Source organism: Lithobates pipiens, unplaced genomic scaffold (assembly GCF_037356315.1).
Source record: "Lithobates pipiens isolate NorthernLeopardFrog02 unplaced genomic scaffold, aLitPip1_a1.2 Scaffold_13, whole genome shotgun sequence".
Taxonomy (NCBI): Eukaryota; Metazoa; Chordata; class Amphibia; order Anura; family Ranidae; genus Lithobates; species Lithobates pipiens.
Genome location: NW_027507718.1, coordinates 446911961 through 446938224, shown reverse-complemented (window position 1 = coordinate 446938224; position 26264 = coordinate 446911961). Strand labels below are relative to the sequence as shown.

Sequence of the window (26264 nt, the reverse complement as noted above, 5' to 3'; positions counted from 1 at the left end):
TGGCTCTAACAGGGATTTCTAACTTTTGCCTACGCTATGTTAAATGCACATTTAAAGTGTAATGCCACGTACACACGAGCAGAATTTCCAACAGAAAAAGTCAGACGGAAGCTTTTCATCGTAAATTCCGATCGTGTGTGCCTCATCTGACTTTTTTTATTACGAAAATTCTGACGGACCTAGAAATAGAACATGTTTTAAATATTTCCGACGGAACCAATTCCTATCGGGAAAATGCTTGTCTGTATGCTGTTCCGAGAGACCAAAAACAACGCATGTTCTGAAGCAAGTACGAGACGGAGGCTATTGGCTACTGGCTATTGAAGTTCCTTTTTCTAGTCCCGTCGTACATGCTGTACGTCACCGCGTTCTTAATGATCGGACTTTGGTGTGATCGTGTGTACGCATGACAGTTTCAGCGGAACTCCATCGGGAAAACCTTCAGAGTTTATTCCGATGGGAAAACCGGTCGTGTGTACGCTGCATAAGTCACCCTGAATATGCATGTTTTTTTTCTATGTGTATGTTCACATATGTGAACTCTAATAGTCTTCAAAATAGGGTGAGCTTGGGGCGAAAAGCAATGAATATTTGCTATTGAAACACTGATCCTCCTCCTGGCCAATCAGGAAGCGGTCTGAGATCTGTTTCCCGATTGGCTGAAAGGAAAAGCTCCCCGATTGGCCAACGAGGAGGAGGGAGGAAACGGAAGCCGCCACTGCTGCCGTAATGCCCGCAGAGAGCAGGGGAAGGAGAAGCCGCCGCCTTGATGACTGTGGAGAGCAGGGGTAGCCACCGGTGAAGCCTGCCATAGATGAGGTAAGTGCTCCAGATCCGACCAGATGGGGGGGGGGTGTTTCCCCACCCAAAAAAATTACCCCAAGCTGCCACTGGCAAAGAGTGATTTTTAATGTGCAGCAACTAATTAGCAATCATTATTCCATAAACTGTAAAACTGCATGTGATGTGTAAGTGCATAACAATGCCTCTGCTCTAATTTCTCCCAAATTTGTTTGGGAGAGGCCAGGACTCTGTGCAAGACTATATATATATATATATATATATATAATACACACACACACACATTTGTCAGTTTTTTTAAAGCTGAACTCCAGATATAATCTCTTAATTGGATAGTTACATTGGTCCAGCTTGGCACAAGGTAATTATGCAAATGTCATACCTGACAGCTCTGATGACGTCAAAATATGATGAAACGCGTAAATTCTGGGTTGGACCGCATGGCGTAAGCATACCATATGCCGCGCCCATCTTTAAAAAAATTTGCTGTGCTGTTTTTTTATGTTATTGCATGTGAGTGTAATTCCTTCCAATAAATAGCGGTATAAAGCTTCATAGATGTATTGCGCTATGGTTTTGTTATTTACTATTCCTTGAGGTATAACTGAGGGTCCTGCTTACATCAGCAGAGGTGCTGATCTCTCTGAATGGGGCCCATGAGTTTCCTATACCACAGTGGTTTGCATTGATGGATGGTGCCTGGAATCCAGTTGGAGTTTGCTAGTTCTATCTGGTTACAAATTTTAACCATGTTGTTTCAGACCTCTCTATAATATGAGGGTCGATTCTTTTGACCCCCCCCCCCCCCCCACAGTGGTGACAAGTGTGCATGCACGTCTATTTCACAGACTCTGGTGTGGGGATTCTACACTATGAATTCAAACTTTATATTTGGGCTCTTATGATATTTATTTGTTTTTATGAAAAGTATTTTTGTTTTTTTTTAGCGCTGCACCCTTTCTATACAGTGATTGAGCATTGTCAATGTGTTACTGGCAGGATCTCCAGGCAAGAATAAAAGAAGCATGATTGGTAAGCTGCAATACATTACAATTATGTTCTTGGGTTTAGATACACTTTAAGGTAAATTATCACACAATAGATTCAATGGTGTTTTAATACCTGTAGTCCAACAATATGTTCACATTCTGCTTGTGTTGCATGTAATTGAGGAGCTGGACTTGGTGGACAATCACAAAGCTCATATCTAATAAGAAATACACATTTTAAAAGATTAATTGTGTCAGTAACATGATTTTGATTAACGTTAAGGTCTGCGCTCTTTCCTACTCTCTACGCAATCTGAAAATTCTGATCAAGCACTTCACTTGTACTCACTTTAGCATGTAGATTATATGACGGTTTAAAGATCATTAGTCCATATACAGGTAACAAACAACTCCTATACTTTATTATCTGTATTAGCTCAGATAAAAGCAATACTGGTCAGCTGTATGTGTGTTTACATGAAGACATCATTCAGTAATTCCAAGTCATGAAATCAGAATTTCACCCTAAAAGGGGAGTTCTGCTTCATGCCCTCCCCCCTTTTGTTTTTGCCACTTTTTTTGGGGGGGGGGAGTGGATACCTATTTTTTTATAGGTACCCACTTCCAGTTGGATCACTTCAATGATCCACTGGAAGTTCTCCACCTGCACCGGTCCCTGTAGGCTGCAGGACAATTCAAAAAGCACAGCATGCACAGGAAACATGCCCACATTCAAAATGCTGGCACAGGGGACCTGAAGACCAGTGCAGAACCGGTTTGGGTGAGCACGGCGCTGGATACTTTTATTAAAAGTCAGCAGCTACAGTATTTGTAGCCAATTATTTTTTTATTTTTCAGTCCATAGTTCTGCTTTGAAGTAGAACTATAGACTCCTATTAAAATATACACTCACCAGTCACTTTATTAGGTACATTTGTTTATTGCTTGGTATCCTTTACAGCAGTGGTTCTCAACCTTCTAGTGCCGTGACCCCTTGATAAAATTTCCCAAGTTGTGGAGACCCCTAACAGTAAAATGATTTTCATAGCGTGGGCTGTCAGCACCCGAGGCAAAACTAGTAATTTGCTCCCCTAACCCACGGACATTTAGCACTCCCTGAGTCCCTTCCACTCGTATAGTATTAAAACCACTTATAGTACATTTTGGGACGTAGCACGCTCTTTGTTCTCCTTTCTTTCCCTTTTATCTCTGTCTATCCTAATTTCTTGTTTTTTTTCCCGTTGTACATAGGAATACTAATGCGCTCCACCTGATGGTTTATGGGACGGCTAAGTAAGTAAAAATATTTATAGGAAGCAGCCAGCATCAAACGGTGATCTCAACACCAAATATAAGTGTATAAAATAATATAAATAAATGCAGCGCTACCTAAAAGTGCATATACATATAAAATAGTAATAACCAAAATATATAAAGTGCAAATGAGATATTAACCCACTAAGTAATAAATACAGCATGTATAGTGCAAGAAATCAATCTGCATAAATAATCCAAATGCATAAAAATACAAATATTATAGGTGAAAATAAGTGAAAAAATATGTAAATGAAAAAATATAATAATTTAAATATCAATCCAGTGATTATGTGTAAAATAATCAATATTTCCAAGTGATTGTCCAAAAAAAAACATGCACACAAAGCAGAAAATATTTTTTAAAAAACAAAGTCCATGCAGAAAGTGTAAAGTGACTTCCAAACGTGACAATCCACTGCAAAACTTCAGTGCCTATTACGTGCACCACCTATTTCCCCCAGCCTCTCACCTCCAATAGCTGGCAAAATAGACGCTGTGTATAATCAAAATAGCTGCTGGCTCCTTATTCATCCAGTCTCACTGTGCTACCACTGTTAGTATCTCACTGTGAATCACTATGTATACATAGTACATATTCTCCCAATTACTCCAGGATATCCAATAGGCACATAGTGGAAGAAGACAGAGGGGCTTTCATGTGTAGTAACTTAATAACCGCTTTATTAAAAGAACAAATCCACACTTACATGAGAATACACAGTGGAACATGCAGCAGACGCGAACTTCCGGTTTCGGCCGTAACCGGAAGTAGTATGTCCGACACCCAATTCCTTCCCTGACGCGTTGCGTTACCTCACGTAACTTTTTCAAACCCTTTGAAAAAGTTACGTGAGGTAACGCAACGCGTCAGGGAAGGAATTGGGTGTCGGACATACTACTTCCGGTTACGGCCGAAACCGGAAGTTCGCGTCTGCTGCATGTTCCACTGTGTATTCTCATGTAAGTGTGGATTTGTTCTTTTAATAAAGCGGTTATTAAGTTACTACACATGAAAGCCCCTCTGTCTTCTTCCACTATGTGCCTATTGGATATCCTGGAGTAATTGGGAGAATATGTACTATGTATACATAGTGATTCACAGTGAGATACTAACAGCGGTAGCACAGTGAAACTGGATGAATAAGGAGCCAGCAGCTATTTTGATTATACACAGCGTCTATTTTGCTAGCTATTGGAGGTGAGAGGCTGGGGGAAATAGGTGGTGCACGTAATAGGCACTGAAGTTTTGCAGTGGATTGTCACGTTTGGAAGTCACTTTACACTTTCTGCATGGACTTTGTTTTTTAAAAAATATTTTCTGCTTTGTGTGCATGTTTTTTTTTGGACAATCACTTGGAAATATTGATTATTTTACACATAATCACTGGATTGATATTTAAATTATTATATTTTTTCATTTACATATTTTTTCACTTATTTTCACCTATAATATTTGTATTTTTATGCATTTGGATTATTTATGCAGATTGATTTCTTGCACTATACATGCTGTATTTATTACTTAGTGGGTTAATATCTCATTTGCACTTTATATATTTTGGTTATTACTATTTTATATGTATATGCACTTTTAGGTAGCGCTGCATTTATTTATATTATTTTATACATTTGTTTTTTTTCCCCCCATCACTCGCTCTAGCTGTCTTTCTTGTTCTTTCTCTAATTCTTTATCTCCCTTTTTCTTTGTTCCTCCCCCTCTTTTCCTCTCCCTTCTATATATTCTCTATTTTTATTCATTCTCTTACTCCTTGGTGGAGGGGGGGGGGGGGGGGGATGATGGGATGAGTGGCAAAGCTGGGGGGAGTTCTGAGCAGCCAAAGTAGGTGCTCTTGATCAAGGTCATCTGCTGATCTGAGAACTGTACTGGGGACTTTTAATGGCAACTATAATCATGGGTAGTGTTACTCACTGTGTCTCCAGCTTTGTGGTGTCTTGTAGCAGTGACACATATGCCGTAATAAGGAGATAGGGTCTCCTCCAGCCCCTCCAATTTCACATTCCTCACCAGTCTGCTGACCTCCAGTTTCTGCCCCCCAGCCATGCCGTAAACTGAATGCGCAGCTGCAAAGAGGTTGAGTGGGCAGCCACGGCCCCCCGGGGATAGCCCTACTGGGCGGCCGCAAAAAGGCTGGGAGAGAGGAGCGGGCTTCAGGAATAGCCCAGGATTCGGTGACCCCTGGCAAATCCTCATTCAACCTCCGAGGGGGTCCTGACCCCACGTTGAGAACCTCTGCTTTAGAGGTACTTTAAGTGTATGGATATCTTAAATCCCAGTTGTGGTCTCACACTTTTTTATCTTTTGGATAGACATCATGGTATAGTTTAAGATGTTTTTTGCATGCAATATGTGTTGTTTTCTGGTATAAGTAACAGCCACACTCCTTTACAACAAGCTTTCTTACACAGACTTGCCTTGCAGAAGAAGAGAGGGGGTGTGTCTGACCAAAGCCATTACTGAGTGCTGATTATGAAGCACAACAATTCTAATTTCGGTGCTTATTGGACTGCATTTTGCACAACTACTGTAAAGCAGACCATGTACATGTAACAAATTTCTTCTCTGCAACTACTCCATTCTCCCATCAATACAGTGTTGACAAGGGAATCCCTCCCGCCAAGCCATTGTTTTCCAGCTGCTAGCGGTAATCACATGCAAATCCAGCAGGCTGGTTGTACCCAAGTTGATCAGTCAATCAACTTTGTACATTCAGCCTACCCATACATGGTTCAAATCTTAAATGCTTTAACTTATTTGCTGCCATCGCCATACGCAGTATGGTCGTAGCAGCAGGGGGTTTTTTACACACACTTCGGGTGGCCACCAGGATTGTGTATAAATCTGAAATGCCAACTTTTTGTTCCTACCCACACGGCGGGTTTTACTAATATCGTGTGACCTAAAAAAAATTCAAACTACCAGTATTTTATTCTCTATAATGTCTGTTTTCAGAAAATGTTTTGGGAAGTTTTAAGTCATTTTCAGACCTAAAATTGTATTTAAGAATGTGTTTAAAAAAATGTCTCTGACCATGAAAGGATTGAAGGAAGACTGAGTCCAAATTAGTCTGTAAAGCCCCATACACAATATTCGATTTTCTGCTGATTTTGGCCTTCAGATTTACCAAAACGATGTAGTGCAAGGGCCTGCCTGTTTGCATACAAATTTAAACTCCTAAGGTTTGACCTCATATTATATGGTTTTGGTAAATCTGAAGACAAAAATAAGCAGAAAATCTGATAGTGTGTATGGGGCTTTAGCTTCTGTCTAAGCAGGAGATTTGTTAGTTAGAAGATTTCTATTTCACTCACATGATGTCAAATAAACTAGGAAGCAACACTGAAAATAGAATTTTTAAGAATTTTGTGAACTTACACCTGCTGTTATACCATCACAAACTTACCTTTTAGTATCTTTGTTTCTAAAATCAGCTGACAACTGTACATTTTCTTTCATTTCTTTATCCAATATACTTGAATTGGACATTTCACATGGCTGATGAATAGCTTTATTCTGCCGAAAAATTAAACTATTGTTATGTAACTGTTTTTATTACTACAAATGCACACTGCCACTTACAATTAGGTAAATCAAAATATTCTTACTTATTGAGCTAGGCAACTAACTTAGGATTCCAGTCAAGCACACATTGCACTCAATTATGAAAGTGACTGAAAAAATGGCCTATATCGCCAGTGGCAAAAATCTATTCTTCCTTACACTTTCATACCTCAATAGAATCATTAAAGGGAAATTCTAAGCTTTAGTATTTGTAGTGCAAATGCATTAGTAGGGCATACATACATATATATATATATATATATATATATTATTGTGGCAGAGCGAGGCTCTGTCCCTATGAAATTGGAGGTAAAAGAGACACAGAGTTTGCATATCTGCGGACTGCAAGACTACAGAGTGTAGAGTTTAAATGGAGAAAACTGCTCTGTCAGTTTTCTACAGGTTTTGCTAGTTCCGGATGGGATTCTGTAGTTTGGAGATCCCTGAGAGTCATGGGTGGGATGGGATCTCCAACCCTGTGTCCGGGTCTTGAGGATAGCAAGCAGGGTGTGTGCCCAGCTGCACACAGCCCATATAACGAGGGGCTGGTGAGAGTAGAGGGTGGAGGATGGTGGAGTGTGAGCAGCTTGCTGCTGCTGTTTGAAGACAAACCTGTGTATGTACAGTAGAGTGGTCTGCCCTGTGGGAGACTGTAGCCTGTGTAAGGGGGATTCTTTGCTCAGGGACTGGGAAAGGCTGGACGGCCTTGAGAGTCGGAAAGACTACGGAAGCCAGTGAGTCCAGGGGGCTGGAAAGAATCGATAAGTCTGTTGGGAGCAAGCAGAGGAACTGCTGACAAGAGAGAGCCAGGTGGCTTGGTATGCTTTCATTTATGTGTGCTGAATGAAGTTAAACCCCTGCGTGGGATTCCTGGATGGACTGTTTTGTTTTCCCTTTAATAAACGTGGGCTACCAGGACCTTAACTAGAAATGCCTGTCTGATGTGGACTCACTGCACAAAAAAATGCATCTAACCACTTGAGCTAAACACCCCAATGTCACTAATATATATATATATATATATATATATATATATATATATATATATATATATACACACACACACACACACATGCAGTACATCCGGAAAGTACCACATAATGACAACATGAAATAAGTTTGTTTGAAATCTTTTAAAAATATAAAAGGAAGAAGGAATCACATGTACATAAGTATTCACATGACACTCAGACACTCAGAATTGAGTTCAGGTGCAACTTGTTTCCACTGATCATCCTTGAGATGTGTCTACAACTTGATTGGAGTCCACTTGTGGTAAGTTTAGTTGATTGGACATGATTTGGAAAGGCACACACACTTGTCTATATAAGGTCCCACAGTTAACAGTGCATATCAGAGCACAAACCAAGCCATGAAGTCCAAGGAATTGTCTGTAGAGCCTTGAGACAGGATTGTATCGAGGCACAGATTTGGGGAAGAGTACAGAAAAATGTCTGCAGCATTGAAGGTCCCAATGAGCACAGTGGCCTACATCATCCATAAATGGAATACGTTTGGAACCACCAGGACTCTTGCTAGAGCGGGCCGCCCGGCCAAGTTGAGAAATCAGGGGAGAAGGGCCTTAGTCAGGTAGGTGACCAAAAACCCAATGGTCACTCTGACAGAGCTCCAGCATTTCACTGTGGAGAGAAGAGAACCTTCCAGAAGAACAACCATCTCAGCAGCACTCCATCAATTAGGCCTGTATGGTAGAGTGGCCAGATGGAAGCTAAAAGGCACCTGAAGGACTCTCAGACCATGAGAAGCAAAATTCTCTGGTCTGATGGAACAAAAATTGAACTCTTTGGCCTGAATGGCAAGCATCATGTCTGAAGGAAAACAGGCACCGCTCATCACCTGGCTAATACCAGCCTTATACTGAAGAATGGTGGTGGCAGAATCATGCTGTGGGGATGTTTTTCAGCACCAGGAACTGGGATACTAGTCAGGATCAAGGGAAAGATGAATGCAGTAATGTACAGGGACATCCTGTCAGGAACCATGAATAAAACGGAGACAGAAAATGCAGTAAAAATCACACCTTTTATTATAATGGTAAAAAATTGTACAAATGGTAAACTTAGTCAAAACATAGCCAGGGTTCGGTAGCCAAAGCAGGTAGTCAGAAAAAGCCAGGAGAATCAGGAAGCGAGAGATCAGCGTAGTCAGTGGCAGCATACAAGTTCAGGAACCAGAAGGGACATCAGCCAGGCAAGTCTTCAACAGGAACACAGCAGAGAGTTTCCAGACATGTTTGACCAATGGCGAAGGCACCGAAGGAATGAACCAGGCAGTTTAAATAGCCAGAAGGGGCTGGCTGATGAGCAGGAAACGATCACCAGGTGAGCCATTGTGGAATGAAGGGTGCTGGAAATTAACCGACAGCTGAGCATCCTGAGCACTGAGAAAGGAGTGTTGAGCCCAACCCTGACACATCTATGATGATAACTTGCTCCAGAGCGCTCTGAACCTCAGACTGGGGCTAACGTTCATCTTCCAACAGGACAACAACCCAAAGCACACAGCCAAAATAACAAAGAAGTGGCTACGAGACAACTCTGTGAATGTCCTTGGGTGACCAAGCCAGAGCCCAGATTTGAACCTGATTGAACATCTCTGGAGAGATCTGAAAATGGCTGTGCACTGATGCTCCCCAACCAACCTAATGTAGCTTGAGAGGTCCTGCAAAGAAGAATGGGAGAAACTGCCCAAAAATAGGTGTGCAAAGCTTATAGCATAATACTAAAAAAGACTTGAGGCTGCAATTGGTGCCAAATGTGCTTCAACAAACTCAGGGACAGTTAGTTGGGCGTGGGATAGGCTTCCCTGAATAAATGAGTTTTCAGGGATCTCCTAAAAGTGGACAGGGTAGGGGCTGATCGGATATACTGGGGCAGGGAGTTCCTGAGGATGGGAGAGGCTCTGGAGAAGTCTTGAAGGCGAGCATGGGAGGAGGTAACAAGGGAGCTAGAGAGCAGGAGATCCTGGGAGGAGCGGAGGGGACGATTTGGCCGATATCTGATGAGGTTGGTGATGTAGATGGGGGGCGATGTTGTAAATGGCCTTGTATGTTATGGTTAGCATTTTGAATTTGGACATGTGTGAACCTAGCCTAAGGGACCATATCCAAGAAATTGTCACCGAAAATTGTATCATTTGTAGTAACCAGCAGAAAGTCTGTGCTTGCCAGACCAACCTTTTAATATTCTATGAGGAAGTGAGTGGTAATTTGGATAAAGGAAGCCCTGCGGAGGTAGTGTACCTATATTTTGATAAAACATTTATGTAATTTGGACATCTGTCTTTTTGTTATATCACCCATAGTTCCACTTTATTGAAGACATATGGTAGATTGTGTTAATAGCTTATTGTGTGATCTCTTGACAGAGAAACAATCTACCTAGGTGGCATGAGGGTTAGATAAAATGCCCATGGGTATCACTGTTCTTTGTAAAGGTGCCCATTACAGTATAAGCCCACCATAACAATACCCAGATTGTTCCATCTTATCACATATACCTGACATATGGAATCTTGAAGTTTAATGTAAAGGTTGTCCCTCTCCTCCATCAGTTGATTTATCTTGGCTTCATTTTTCTTTTTCAGCTCTTCAATTTGCATTTCATGTTCCTGTAAGCATTTTAAATTGGCAGAAATGTATTAATGAGTAAATACAAAAAAAATCAATAAAACACTGTTACTAAACAGAATAAACTAATTTGATATCATTTTTCTGTGACTACGAATGTTGATGTTTGTATATATACAAAGGAATTCTAATTGACTACTTTGTTGAAGTGTGCTATAGGAATCCTCAAAAAAGGGCCAGTACTTCATGTCAGTCCTGTTCACTGCAGAATGAATAGAACTTAGCCATTACTATGTGATGGCTTTAGTAAGCACTGTAGAGTATATGTTTAGGATTATCATATGTCAGAGTAAGTGTCCTAAATGTCCTAATTAGTATCCCAGTATCTTATTAAAGCAAAATTAACCCAAAAGCCAAAGCTTAGCAGTTCTTAAAGGTGGTGGCTGCATTAGTTTTCTATTTTTAGGATTTTATTTCCTTTATTTTCACCTTATGATCTGACCAGTAACATACTTCTTGTCTTGGAGTGTCTCCACTCTGGATGGAGGATTTGGATGAATTGGACAACAAAAAGTTGAACTCCCACTAACACATTTCTAGCAATTACAGCATCAGTTTTTTTTTCCTTTTGGGATAAAGGTTTTACATAAATGAATAAAAGTTGACTATTGTAAGTCACCCTTTTAGTATTAAATGGTTTATCTCAATCCTATACCTGCCACATTTTCTTGAAAAATTGGTCAAAACAGAATGAAAAATAACAAACTTATTGGCGAGATTAACAGGTGAATTTAACTGCTTGCCGACCGCGTACAGTACCTATACAGCAGCAAGATGGCTCTCCTGTACCAGGCACGTGATCCTGCACTGCCGGGTCTGAGGGCATGCATGCATGCCGCCATTGACTCGCTGCCGATGTGAAACAGTGGGAGCCAATCAGCGGGTCCGGTGGATTCGATGTCTTTCGGGACCTGCCAATTGTATGGGACACAAGCAAAACAGAGGTCTGTCTATGTATACGAGGCAGACTGCCATTCTGTCTGTACAGAAGGTAGTGATCCTGTGTTTCTGCAAAGCAGGAACATGGATCTATGCCTTCCCATAGTACAAGCACCTCCCTCACAGTAACCAAGCACATTTTAGGCACACATTTAACCCTTTGATCTCCCCTGATGTTGACCACTACCCAGCCAGTGTCATTAGTATAGTGACAGTGCATATTTTTAGCACTGATCACTGTATTAGTGTCATTGGTTCCCAAAAAGTGTCACTTAGTGTCCAATTTGTCTGCTGCAATGTCACAGTCCCGCTATAAGTCGCTGATTTCCGCCATTACTAGTAAAAAAAGAAATAAAGAAAAATTCTATAAATATATCCCATAGCTTGTAAAAGCTATAACTTTTGCGCAAATCTATCAATATACACTTATTGTTTTTTTTGTTTTTTACCAAAAATATGTAGCAGATTACACTGTGGCCTAAATTTATGAAGAAATTCGTTTTTTTTTACATTTTATTTAATTGGGTGTTTTTTATAGCAGAAAGTAAAAATTATTGTTTTTTTTTGTCAAAGCTTTTGTTGTTTAATGGCGCAAAAAAAAACCACAGAGGTGATCGAATACCACCAAAAGAAAGCTCTATTTGTGGGAAGAAAAATGACATCAATTTTATTTTTCAATTTCAATTGTCAGTTAAAGTAACGCAGAATCGTAAAAATAGCCTGGTCATGAAGGGGGGTAAACCTTACGGAGATGAAGTGGTTAAAGGAAAAAAATCCAAAAAAGGAAAAATAACATAGCAAAACTGCAGTATATTACATTTTCGTTTTGGGTTTAATACCACTGTAAATTCCTTTCGGTGCTGATGCAACTACTTGGCATGCTTTTAGGGCACACTAAAGCAGCATATTTCAAAACAATCCAAGTATCAAATGTGAAGCAAGTAAAGACAATAACACTCATTTAAATCACAGTGAAAGCTCCATAAATAAAGAAGCATTTTCCTGTAAGTCAACAGGTTGCAGTGATTTACCAACATCAAACCAGCTCTGATGCCCTTTTGCAAAAAAATAAAAAATAAATAAAAAAGGTAATATACAGTGAAACTAAACAGTTAGGTCATTTATGGCATGTAAATAAATTTTTTAATTTAAAATTCACCGCAGGTTAGAGAAACCAGACCCCAGCTTTCTGAAGAGCACTTTGGAGTTGAATTTTTAAAGGACTAGATCATGTTCACTTTGTTTAGTGAATTTTGGCTCAACTTAGTGAATGAGAGGAGGCTGTGTAAAAACATTTAAATTCATGAGCTACAAATACTGTAGCTGCAAAGGTTAAAAAGAACACTTAGACCCCTTTCACACCACACCGCCCTTTGCGTCGGCTGTAAAACGCCGCTATTTGCGGCGCATTTCGGCCGCTAGTGGGGCGCTTTTACCCCCCCCGCTAGCGGCCGCGAAAGGGTTAGAACCGCCGGCAATACGCCGCAATAGCGGTGTTTTGCCGGTGGCATTACAGCGCTGCCCCATTGATTTCAATGGGGAGCAGCGGTGGAGGAGCGGTAAACACACCGCTCCTTCACCGCTCCAAAGAAGCTGCTGGCAGGACTTTTTTCTGATGTCCTGCCAGCGCACCGCTGGAGTGTGAAAGCCCTCTGGGCTTTCACACTACAGACAATGGTGCAGCTTCTTTAGGGCGGATTGCAGGCGCGATTTCTAACGCTATAGCGCCTGCAAAACGCCCTGGTGTGAAAGGGGTGTTACTTGTCCAAGGATCCAGCGCTGTCCTTACTCAGGCCAGTTCTTCACTGGTCTACTGGTCACCGTCATGTTTACTAAGGGAAGATAGCTAGATTTACAACTGGCGTCCCACTGTGCAAGCACGAGCCACTCTTTGTGACATGACCAGGAAGGATGCAGGCAAAGAGGGTGGGGGCTGAACTTCCGCTTGGATCATCTAGGCCAGCGGTGTTAAACTGGCGGCCCTCCAGCTGCTGAGGAACTACAAATCTCATCACCTGTGGGAATCATGCTTGTAACTGTCAACCTTGCAGTGCCCCATGGGACTTGTAGTTGTAGGCTGGAGGGCCGCCAGTGGTTCTCAAACCTGTCCTCAAGTACTCCCAACAAGCTATGTTTTGAGAATTTATCTTAGATAAATTAGCTGTCCAAAAAACCAAGACATTGACTTTGATTTAAAGCAAGTGTGCAAGATAAAGGAAAACCTGCAAACATGGCCTGTTGGGGGTACTTGAGGACAGGGTTAAGAACCACTGGCCTAGGCGATCCGAACAGAAGTGGGAGCGGTTACCTGTCAAAATCAGGTACATGTTCCCCCAAAAAATATAGCCAAGGTAATAGAGGAGGGGGAGAGGAGGTTAAAAAACAGAACTTTTGGGTGAAGTTCCACTTTAAGTAAAGCTTCTAGCTGACAGCCCACTCTGACTGCGGCACTGACACGACTATAAGGGGCACTAATATATGGTTTTTACTGGTTTCTACTGTACTTTTTGCAACTGTCTTTTTTCTGCTTCCATGGCAATTTGCACAGATTTCATCTCTGCTGCATGGATCTTAGTTAAGTCTTCTCGGCTCTTTGCTATCTGCTCCTTAACATGCTTTGCTTCTGCTTCTCTCTGGCGTTTTGTTTTGCTGACTTCATCTTTGTGCTGTTTCACATGTTCTTGTCTTGGACTTGAGTGTTCCCTGAATCCCTAGAATGAAAAAAAAAAAAAAATATCAAGGAACATATATACTTAATTTTACAGTAGTCAACCTTTATCAACAAGTCAGTTCAGTACATTACAGTCAAGAACTGAACTATTATGTTATAAAAGGAATGAACAGGATGTACAGAATAGCATGCTGCAGCTTTAACCGCTTACAGACCGGACCATTTTGCTGGCTAAAGACCAGACCACTTTTTGCGATTCGGCACTGCGTCGCTTTAACTGACAATTGCGTAGTCGTGCGACGTGGCTCCCAAACAAAATTGACATCCTTTTTTTCCCCACAAATAGAGCTTTCTTTTGGTGGTATTTGATCACCCCTGCGGTTTTTATTTTTTGCGCTATAAACAAAAATAGAGCAACAATTTTGAAAAAAACACATTATTTTTCACTTTTTGTTATAATAAATATCCCCAAAAAATATATAAAAAAACATTTTTTTCCCTCAGTTTAGGCCGATACGTGTTGTTATACATATTTTTGGTAAAAAAAATCGCAATAAGCGATTATTGATTGGTTTGCGCGAAAGTTATAGCGTTTACAAAATAGGGGATAGTTTTATGGCATTTTTATTAATAATTTTTTTTTTTTACTAGTAATGGCGGCGATCAGTGATTTTTATTGTGACTGCGACATTATGGCCGTCACATCGGACATTTTTGACACATTTTTAGGGCCACTATCATTTATACAGCAATCACTGCTATACAAATGCTGTGATTCCTGTGTAAATGACACTGGCAGTGAAGGGGTTAACCAGTGGGTGGCAGTGTTCCTAGGGGCGTGTTACTAACTGTGGGGGGCTGGGCTTTCTTTTAGTGAACACTGATCTCTGCTCCAATCACATGGAGCAGAGATCAGTGTCACTTGTTGTTAGGCAGAATGGGGAGATGTTGTTTACAACGGCATCTCTCCGTTCAGCCGCCCTGTGAGACGATCGCGGGTATGCCCGCAGCGATCAAGTCCGCGGGACCTGCGACCGGACTCACGGGGGTCTCGACCGGCACGCGAGCGTACCGCCGGCGGCACGCTCCTGATGGCAGGGCGGCATTAAAGATTGGATGTACCTGTACGCCAATATGCCTGCCCGTGCCATTCTGCAGACGTACATCGGCGTGCGCCGGTCCGGAAGTGGTTAAAGCAGAAAAGAAAAAAAAAGAAAAGGATACAGGAAAGGGAAAAACAGAGCACAGACTGTATATTGTAATTTATTTTTTGCTTTGGGCAGTAAAAGAATAAGAATTGAGAAAACATTTTTAGTAGCCGAGGAGCAAAGCAAAGGTAAGTATGTGCTGCTAAAAAGGAGGAATTAAAGAGAACCTGTTGTTTTGTCCTACATGGGGCTACCTTTCATTAATTATTTTTTATAAGGCTTATAAGGCTGTGTTCACACCTATGTGAATTGGATGTGGATTTCCTCCCATCCAATTCGCAGGCTAAGATTCTGCCCTGATTTGTCCTTGAAACAGAGAACAGGGACAGACAGCGTTGCTGTTCTATCCGTGGTTGGCTTAGATATGAACCGAGCATAAGATAGACATCACCAAAACATACATTTGTAGAGACTTTTTTGTCTGTTGTCATTGAATGGTCATTTTCCTTATATATTTCTCCATATTAAAGGCTAAGTCCACCTTCGTTCACCTTTTTTTTCCTCTAAATTCCAGCTCCCCTATGTACCAATATAGCATTACTGTACTTATTTTGCAAAAATAAAACCACATTCTACACAGGCTTACCTTACTATCTTCATAGCTATTTAAAGTGGTTGTAATCCCTTACAAACCACTTTGACCTACAGGTAAGCCTAGATTAAGGCTTACCTGTAGGTCCAAGAAATATCTCCTAAACCTACAAGGTTTAGGAGATATTTGCCAAAACACAGGCTTTACTTCCTCTTTAAACATACTGTTCGATTATTTCTGCCTTACTTCCTGCACAGACTTTAGGTCATGACACAGGAAGGAGTTGACCAGCTGAGGGTGGATGATGCAGGGTGTGTGCTAATGAGATCAGCTGGTTAACTCCTTCCTGTGTCATGTCCTTTAATCTGACCAGGAAGTAGGGCAGAAGTAATCAAGTGGTGTTTTTAAACAGTTAAAGTAAAGAGAGCTTATGTGGAATTCATGGAAAGCGGTTTTATTTTTGCAAAAGAAGTACATTAATGCTGTTATGGTCCATAGGGGAGCTAGAATTTAGGGAAAAAAAGGTGAATAAAGGTGAACTTAGCCTTTTAGGTAAAGAGAGGCACGGAATGACGCTGCAAGGGTTAATGGAGGGCCGGGCATGACAGTGGTGACTAAGGGACACCAGTGGTTAATGGATCTGCAAAGGAAGATTGGGAGTTAGGAGGCTGGCTCTCAGGTTAACTTATGGAGGAAGGGGAGGAGCCTTATAAAAGAGAGTGGGAGGAGCGGTAATCAGTCTGTGGGGAGAATCTGGAAGAGGAGGCAGTTTTTCACAACTGCTCCTCTCACAATGGCGGACGTGGAGGAAATCCTGGCAGGATTGAGGCGGGCAGGTGAAGGGTCCGGAGTGGCTACAGAGACAGGTGGCAGCGATGGCGGTGGATGCGGGGACCGATCGGTGGCAGGGTGAGCTGACACAGCACGCGCAGAGGTCCCAGCCTCCGGCGCGTTATTCCCCCGGAGCCTGCACCTCGGCCACCTCGTACTGTTAGGAGCCCTGGAGAGGACAGAGCGATTCCCCCAGCAACAAGAGCGATGTGTGATGCGGTAGGCCTCGGGCGGTCTGGACGCCGCCAGCCTATCGTGGGGGGTGGGGCCACAGCCCGGCATGGCGCCGCTTCTCCGCCGGGGGATCTCAGCGCTGGTGGCAGGGGGGAAGACACAGCAGGGCCCAGCAACGCGAGGGGGACACCTGGCAGACTGGCGGGGAAGAGCAGTGGATCCCGGGGGACTGGCAGCAAGACCATGCATGCAGCATGCATGGGGAGGGGGCGGGGCCTACCGGACGGTCGACTGGATACAGCATCAGGGGCAGGAGGATCAAGGGACAGCTCGAGGGAGGCCCTCAGGTCTGGTCGGTTACGCCGGTCTGAGTCCGGGAGTTTGGCTACAAGGGGTCAGGCCCCTTGTTCATTGGCGGTGGTTCCGCCGGTGGCAGAGAATTTGAAGTCGGCAATGGAACACCCGGGGGTAGTGGATGACAAATTGGGAAAAGAGGCGGCGTTGGGCCGTATGGGGGGGCCGTTTGCTTCTAAGCCTTGGGAGGACTTGGTGGTTTCCCCATTGGGAGTTGTTCCCAAGAAGGAAGTTTCTAAGTTTCGTCTTATCCACCATTTGTCCTTTCCGAAAGGGGGTTCGGTCAATGGTTTTATTGACCCGGAAGCGTGCACGGTTTCCTAAACGTCTTTTGACGCGGCGGTCAGATGGGTGCGCCGGTATGGGCGGGGAGTGTTGATGGCGAAGGTTGACATTGAATCGGCTTTTCGTCTTCTTCTGGTACATCCGGACAGCTTTCGGCTTTTGGGGTGCTGTTGGCGGGACCAATTCTATGTGGATAAGTGTCTGCCAATGGGCTGCTCCATTTCATGCACGTTTTTTGAGGCGTTTAGCACCTTTTTGGAATGGGTAGTGAGGGATGCGTCGGGGCTGGATTTGGTTATCCACTATCTGGATGACTTTTTGTGCGTTGGGCCGCCTGCCTCCGCTGTGTGTGCAATTCTGCTTTCTACGTTGCAACACATCGCGGGCAGGTTCGGAGTGCCCCTGGAGGAAGACAAAACGGAAGGCCCGACCTCGGAATTGAGTTTTTTGGGGATAGTGATAGACTCGGTGGCTATGGAGTGCAGGTTGCCGCAGGCTAAGCTGGAGGATTTGCGGAGGGAGATAGGCGAAATTCAGGGACGGCGCAAGGTCCAGTTGAGGACGCTGCAGTCGTTGCTGGGTAAGCTGAACTTCGCTTGCAGGATCATCCCCATGGGGAGGGTTTTTTGTCGACGGCTGTCGGCAGCTACGGTGGGGGTGACAGTCCCGACGCACTTTGTTCGCTTGCGACGGGAGCACAGGGAAGACTTGCGGGTGTGGCATGCCTTTCTGGCGGCTTACAATGGCAGGGCCATGTGAGCAATTTTGATGTGGACTTAGTGACGGATGCGACTGGCTCCGGGCGTACTTTCGGGGAAAGTGGAGTGCGGAGCCTTGGCCGCCCACTTGGAGCGAGGCTGGGTTTCTAGGGAACCTGGTGTTGCTTGAACTTTTCCCAGTGGTACTGGCGTTGGAATTGTGGGGGGAGGAATTTAAGGATTTGAAATTGCGCATCAACTGCGACAATATGGGGGTGGTGCAGGTCATTAATCGGATGTCGGCTTCATTGCCTCCGGTTATTAGACTGTTGAGACAATTGGTTTTCAGGTGTTTGCAGTTGAACATTTTTGTTTATGCTGTGCACATCCAGGGGGTCGAGAACTCATTGGCGGAATCCTTGTCTTGTTTTCAGTGGGACAAGTTCCGGAGGTTGGCGCCGGGCACGGAGGAGAAGGGGGTTCCTTGCCCGGCTTGGATTTGGGAGATACCTTTGGAATCGCCGCAGGATGGATCCGGCGGTCTGTGAGTGCATCTACTTGGGCGGCTTACTCGAAGGTTTGGTCAGAGTGGTTGGAGTTGGTGCAGGAGGTTGGGGTGAGCGATCGGGAATCCGATCAGCGGTTGTTGGTGCTGTACCTGGTGGTTAGGAATATGGAGAGGGGATCGTCGGTCACGGTTATTGACCGAAAACTGGCGGGTTTGGCATTTTTCTTCAAGTTACTTGGGGAGGTGGATTACACAAAAGATTTTTGGGTACGGCAGGCGATGAGAGGTTACCGGAAACAACATAGGAAGCCGGACGCAAGGCGGCCGGTCACATTTGCTAATTTGGTGGCTATATGTGATCGGTTGCGGTTTGTCAGTAGATCACGCTATGAGGTGTTGCTGTTTACAGCGGTGTTCTCGTTGGCGTTTTACGGGGCATTTAGGATTGGGGAGCTGGTCAGCCCTTCCAAGGGGGCCCGCGGGGGGTTTGTTGGAACAGGATGTGTGGGCGGAAAAGGACCAGGTTGGGATACGGTTGCGCAGGTCGAAGACCGACCAGATGGGGAAGGGGACGGTGGTTTCGCTTTATGCGCTACCTGGTCCGGGTGTGTGCCCTGTCGCGGCAGTGAGGGAGTTTCGCACAGTTAGGCCAGGTGGGGATGGGCCCTTTCTACTACATGCGGACAGTTCCTTTCTGTCCAAGTTCCAATTCGTGTCTATCGGAGGTGGGGTTGGATGGCAAAGCATATGCGTCGCACTCCCTCCGTATCAAGGCGGCCACTGAGGCTGCCAGGTACGGGTTGGACGAGGCAGCAGTTCGGAGGATTGGGAGGTGGGTTCAGGACATATGTACGGCCGCAATTGGCAGTGGATTAAAAAATTTGCTCATTTCCTGGGTATACCTGGTGTGTGGGGATAGTGGTTAGCGTTTGTGTACAGTTTGGTTTATGTGTGTCATGATCGTTGTTGTTATGATTTTGTTCCAGATGGAGGTCCTGAACACCTCGTTTGGATTTTGGGACACTCTTATGTTTGTTGGGGGGCCAGGAGAGGTGACGCACGACCGGACGGAAGGCAACTGGGTATTTCCAGGAGGGATGCGTGCGTGAAGTTGCTGGGTTTCCCGGGGATGATGTGGGAAAGAGTGATGGGGGAAGTGGAAAGGTTTGCGTGGAGAGACAGACCCCCGAACGTGTTAGTGATACATGCGGGGGGAAATGATTTGGGGATTCGCAAAGTCAGGGACATAATGGCAGACATAAAGGTGGACTTTATGCGTCTGCGGGAAAAGTTTCCGGATACCATTCTGGTATGGTCTGACATTGTGGCCAGAACAGTTTGGAGGTGGGCCCGGTCAGTGGCGAGCATTGAAAAAAACAGGATTAGGATCAATAAGGTGGTTGGGAGGTTTGTGACCAAAAATGGAGGGATCGTGGTCCGACACCGAGAGTTGGAGGTTAACGTTGGGCTTTATCTGAAAAAAGATGGCGTACACCTTTCGGATGTGGGCATTGACCTGTGGTCCCTCGGTTTGCAGGAAGGTATTAGGAAGGCTTTGCGGGTGTGGGGTTGCCCTCAAGGGTGAGGTGGTCCCCCTTTTGCGCTGTGGCGGTGTTCCTGGTGGTCTGACAGTTGACGGTAAATCAGAGGTGATCTGAAGGTGTGGGGGGCTAATCAATAGTATCGGTCCCTCCGTTGTATTCCAGAACGGTGGAAGGAATACTGGTATGTGTCACTGCAGGAGGTTGTCTCCGACCGGTTACAGGTGGAGGCCTGGAAAAGTTATAAATGGGTACCGCAGTGGCTTTTGGTGTTTGGGGGAGTTATGGGTCACCGTCAGAGATCACCAGAATGGGCAGGTTATGGTTTGTTATGTTAATGTTGTATATATATATTTATTTACTATTTATATATATATATATTTTGTTGGAGTGATGCTAAGTTGTTAATAAAGGCTGTTGTGCCCATTTTACTCCAAAGAAAGGTGTGGTCTCATCTGTTAATCGGGTAAAGGTAATGGGGAGGTGAAATATGGGGGGTAATTGGGTTATGGGGAAAAAGGAAACATTTAGGCTACACTAGCCAAGAGAGGCACAGAATGACGCTGCAAAGGTTAATGGAGGGCCGGGCATGACAGTGGTGACTAAGGGACACCAAGGGTTAATGGATCTGCAAAGGAAGATTGGGAGTTAGGAGGCTGGCTCTCAGGTTAACTTATGGAGGAAGGGGAGGAGCCTTATAAAAGGAATGGGAGGAGCGGTAATCAGTCTGTGGGGAGAATCTGGAAGAGGAGACAGTTTTTCCCACCCTCCCTCCCTATATATAAGGTGTTGGTTTTTGATGTGGTATTTTCGCTTTTTTTTTTGTTTCTTTCAGGTGTCGTTTGAAGGTCCCTCATGGCAGCAAAATGAGGTCTTCTGAGTGGGGTGGTGTTCCTGGTGGTCTTTGACGGTTGACGGTAAATCAGAGGGGATCTGAAGGTGTGGGGGGCTCATCAATAGTATCGGCCCCTCCGTTGTATTCCGGAACGGTGGAAGGAATACTGGTATGTGTCACTGCAGGAGGTTGTCTCCGACCGGTTACAGGTGGAGGCGTGGAAAAGTTATAAATGGGTACCACAGTGACTTTTGGTGTTTGGTGGAGTTATGGGTCACCGTCAGAGATCACCAGAATGGGCAGGTTATGGTTTGTTATGTTAATGTTGTATATATATATATATTTATTTACTATATATATATATATATATATATATATATATATATATATATATATTTTTTTTTTTTTTTTTTTTTGGAGTGATACTAAGTTGTTAATAAAGGCTGTTGTGGCCATTTTACTCCAAAGAAAGGTGTGGTCTCATCTGTTAATTGGGTAAAGGTAATGGGGAGGTGAAATATGGGGGGTAATTGGGTTATGGGGAAAAAGGAAGAAAATTTAGGCTACACTAGTCATGAAATGGGTATACATAATATACATGTACATTTCCTATACCTGGAAGCATGCTTTCAATGTTATGCAGAACAGTCATGTGTATTTTATGAAAGTATTGTTTGATATAGAAAACCATTATATTCAATAAGCTAGCTTTCCTAAAGAAAACTGCTTTACTACATTTGATAAGGTCCTAAAACTTTCCGTTCCATTTTTTTACATTCCAATTTTTGTTTAAATTACAAAACGATTGAAAAACATAAAACTGTGGTTTCAATTGGCCACATGTTGTTTTAATTGCCCCATCAAAACTGTCAAAGAAATCGGATCCCTTCTAAAACATTTCTGTCGTTTTTCCCCTTTTCTGATTTGATCTTTCAGTAAATTGCATTGAGCCAGGTAATTTATTACAAAGGTTCAGCTTCGCAATTTACAGTATCCTGGAGGTTGGCCAAACTCATGGGTGGTAGATTGCTTATTTTCTGGTGATTACTTGCAATCAAATTTGTGATTCCCGGTGGATGGAAAGTATTTAATATTGAGCAGTGTAAGGTTTTAGTAGAACATTTAAACATTCACACTCCTAAAAAGGTATCATGTTTTTCAAATTATTTTTTACATTTAATAACAATAAATTAAATGTGGTTTGGCACAAAGAAAATTACAATTATTTGCAGATGAAGAAAAAATCATCTTAAACTGCCCGGCTGGGGCATCTTTATCTCATTGCAGTATAGAAACCAGGTTTGCAACAGCATCTCTAAGCTGTTTGATATAATCATAACCTGAACATGATACAAGAAACTTGTAACTGTATTGTATTTCTATTAACTGATAAGCGTACTCGGTGTAGGCTGATAATAAAAAGTAATAAAAATCTTCAGTGCATTGTGGGATTTCCATGTAAAGCGTTTTTTTTTTTGTTTTTTTTTTTGCATTGTTTGCTACTATAATACCTGCTTTGAACTGACAGCTTCCCCACTGTCTCTCTTACTTGCACTTGTCTTACGAGATGGCTTCTGCTGAAGTTGATCTAATTGACTTTTTAATTCAGCTAGATCGCCCAGAGCAGCTTTGTGTGCGCTTGACACAGTCTTCATCTGTTCTGTCAAAACACAGAATGGTATTATTGCTTTACCTTGCAGTACACAACAACGAGCGCATGCAAATTGCCGCTCAGTAGAGGATTTACAATGACTACCTATCTGGCTCTGGATCTCGTTTTCTTGTTGTAATAGTCTCTGTTTCGCCACTGCAAGCTCCTCTTCCACCTGGGACTGTAGGTTTCTGCATTCCATCAGCTCTTGGTCCCTCTGACTTAGCTCTATTTCCAGTTCCTGGAAAAAAAGCACAACGATTCCTGTATTGTTGAATCAACAAACCAGTTAGTGCATTGTAATATTTTTGATTCTATGGCTGTGTCTGTTAAAGCACAACTAAACTCTTTCAATCAACATTAAAGGGCAACTCCGTTTTCATGGGGAAAAATTGCAAATAATAATATACCATATATAATTGCAACACAAGTCATATTGTAATTGAATGTTATTAAAAATTACCTTTGCTTTTCAATCTACAGCCGCTGTAATCTAATGTGTATGCAATGCAATATGGCTACCTGGAGGTGTTCTGTACACAGAATGTGTACAGAACATCCCCCAGAAACATAATTTTCTGCTTGTGTGATTGGCTCACTGATTTTCCCAGAGGTCTACACTAAGATACAAGTTAGATTTTTAGCATCCCCTGCAACAAAAATGTCATCTAAAGGGATTTCCTCATTTGAGCCTCGACTCTGCAACAGCTGGTTGATAATTATGAAACCACACCCATTAGACTCACTTGGCACAGGGTCACAGAGGAACAAACAGGGATGTCTTCAGAATAACAAAATGTAGGAATCTGCAATAAACGTTGTTAAAATCCTTGTAATGTACTGTACATAGCTCACCCAGAGGGGAATGTTTTATAATAATAAAAGTGGAGTTGCGCTTTAACTATTTTAAATCCTCATACCCAAGCCTAATTAAATAGATAGGAAGATATATTAGAATTACTTGTATTAAACTTTTTTTTTACATTTCATCAGTTTCTTCCTGGTTTCTGGCTAGGCCGGAATCATGTCATACTTCACAGGAGTCTTCATGGCATTATTTTTTTCAATATGGAGGTGAGACTTTCTCAGCAAAATACATCCTCCTACCTGCATGAGCTAAGGACAGATGGATTACAGAAAGTACATGCTACATGAAGTAAATGCTACATAAATCATCTGCCCTTACTCAAAATGGCCACAGCTTCAAATGCTGGGGGGGGAACGGGGTGTCTGATTTTCAAAGCAATTTCTCAGCTAATAAAAACATTGCAGATATGAATGGATGGGTGAGTTAGCTTTGATTATTAAAAATGAATAAATCACATTTTTAGTTTGTGGTGCTCATATACAGTATAATTCTGCTTTAAAAATATCATGCAACAAGGAAAAGTTTTTGGTGTACCGGCTTATTTAAATAAAGGGTTACTTGGACTTGAAGAAAGTTTATATATGTTATATAAAGGTGGCTCTGTTATGCCTAGTACACAGAAAATCAGATGTAAAATACCGCTTTCGGAGCGATTGCCCGATAATCTGATCATTAGTACACAGCTTTTAAGAGCTGATCACGACAGTTCACGTGAAAATATTCGAAGAGACAAGCATGAACATTTTTCTCGTATGATAACAGAACACACAATTTTCGTGTAATTAATATAGTATTTGTACAAAAAAAAGCATGTGACCAAGACCACGCATGCTCGGAAACTAAAGAATGCATTACAATACCATAGATTACATCACTTCCTAAGTTGTATTCTGTTTTACGAAAATGTTGTACCTTTAGTAACCTATTAGTTTTCATTAGGAAACTAGCATGCACAAAAAAAAAAAAAATGGATGATCATTCCTGCAATATTCTAATCATGTGTACTAGGCATTAGGATGTCGGAGAAAGGTCCTTTCTGGTGGTAGTGGAGGCCACAATGTTGCTTTAAGCATGTATAACAATTAAACCATAAAGAGGGAAGGCTAGTATCAGGTTAATTCAAGTTTGCCTGATAAATATCACATTGAAGACTGCATTTAAACATAATGCTCTCACTGGGCATATCTAAACAATGAACCCCTTTGGTTTAACCTCTTTACGCTGGCGATTCCTGGTCCTTTAAGAGGTTTAGGCTGCTGAGAGGAGGGGTGGGGCTTAAGATCATGTGACTGCCATGATTGGCTATCATGTGGTCATTTTATATGAAAAGTGCTGATTGCAAGCAGCGATCAGGAGCTTTTGGTTAGGCGCTGGTAACTGTGCCAGGAGCGTGCAGAACGTGCGCTTTCGGCACAGCTGTATTGACCACAATTTGCTTCAAATATGCAGCCTCTCTACGCCAAGGACCAGGCGCCGAGAGGCTGCATATTTGTGTGAGGACAGCACAAAGGAGTTAAGCAATGGCCTATCCTACTTTTATTTTAGTAAAAATGAATGCTAGAATGTGCTGCCGGAAGAAGCATGTTGTCTACTTTATACTCCGTTTAATGTACAGGACAACAAGATAAAGGAGATATGGTTCTATGTTTCTTGAGCTACACCTCGGGAACATCACCTGTGAAAGAATCAGCACATAAACAGTGCCTTGAAAAAGAATTCATACCCCTTGAAATTTTCCACATTTTGTCAAAATCGTAAATGTATTTTATTGAGATTTTTTGTGATAGACCAACAAATAATTGTGAAGTGAAAGGAAAATTCGAAATGGTTTTCAAAATTTTTTACAAATAAATTTGTGAAATGTGTGCCGGCGTGCATTTGTCTTCAGCCCCCCTAAGTCAATACTTTGTAGAACCACCTTTCGCTGTAATTACAGCTGCAAGTCTTTTTGGGGATGTCTCTACCAGCACCATTGCATTGTAGCTCTGGCTGTATGTTTAGGGACATTATCTTGCTGGAAGGTGAACCTCCACCCCAGTCTCAAGTCTTTTGCAGACTCTAACAGGTTGTCTTCTAAAGCCGCGTACACACGTAGCCGTCTGTCCGACGTACTTAGTCTGGCGGACTTACCGCCAGACTGTCCGTCGAACTTTCCGAACGGGCTACTTGCCCACACACGGCACTTTTTCAGCGGACTAATACGGCGTACTAAGTCCGCCGTACTATCCGCCCTGCTTTTGAAATGAACGGACTCGCCCACACACGCGGAGGAAAGTCCGCTCATTTCGAGCGCGTCTCCAGGTAGGCGGGGCCCGCGAAGGATACGTCGCTGGCCCCGCCGCCTGGTATGAACTTAAAGGGGAACCCCAACGCCGAAAAAAAATGGTGTGGGGGTCCCCCCAAAGTCCACAACAGACCCTTGTCCGAGCACGCTACCCGGCCAGCCAGGAAAGGAGGGGCGAGCGAACGCCCCCCCTCCTGAGCCGTACCAGGCCGCGTGCCCTCAACATGGGGGGTGCCTTGGGTTGGGGGGGGGCACGCGGCCCCCCCCACCCCAAAGCACCTTGTCCCCATGTTGATGAGGACAAGGGCCTCTTCCCGACAACCCTGGCCGCTGGTTGTCTGGGTCTGCGGGCGGGGGGCTTATCGGAATCCGGGAGCCCCCTTTAATAAGGGGGCCCCCGGATACCGGCCCCCCACCCTATGTGAATGAGTATGGGGTACAATGTACCCCTACCCATTCACCTGTAAATTAAAGTACAAAAAAAAACACAACACACAAGATAAAATAATTTATTGCACAGCTCCGGGGGTCTTCCGTCTTCGGGGGTCT

General features: G+C 43.3%; 1 protein-coding gene across 1 annotated transcript in view; it reads right to left on the bottom strand.

The window, feature by feature from the left end:
• The window catches only part of FAM184B (family with sequence similarity 184 member B), a 152721-nt gene that overhangs the window by 27437 nt on the left and 99020 nt on the right, over positions 1-26264 (bottom strand). Inside the window, exons 3-8 of the mRNA XM_077477729.1 lie at positions 22669-22804; positions 22424-22572; positions 13780-13986; positions 10207-10317; positions 6530-6639; positions 1924-2008 (exon numbers count right to left, since the gene is read on the bottom strand). Of these exons, the coding sequence (XP_077333855.1) occupies positions 1924-2008; positions 6530-6639; positions 10207-10317; positions 13780-13986; positions 22424-22572; positions 22669-22804 (798 nt within the window). The remainder of the gene's footprint in view (positions 1-1923; positions 2009-6529; positions 6640-10206; positions 10318-13779; positions 13987-22423; positions 22573-22668; positions 22805-26264) is intronic.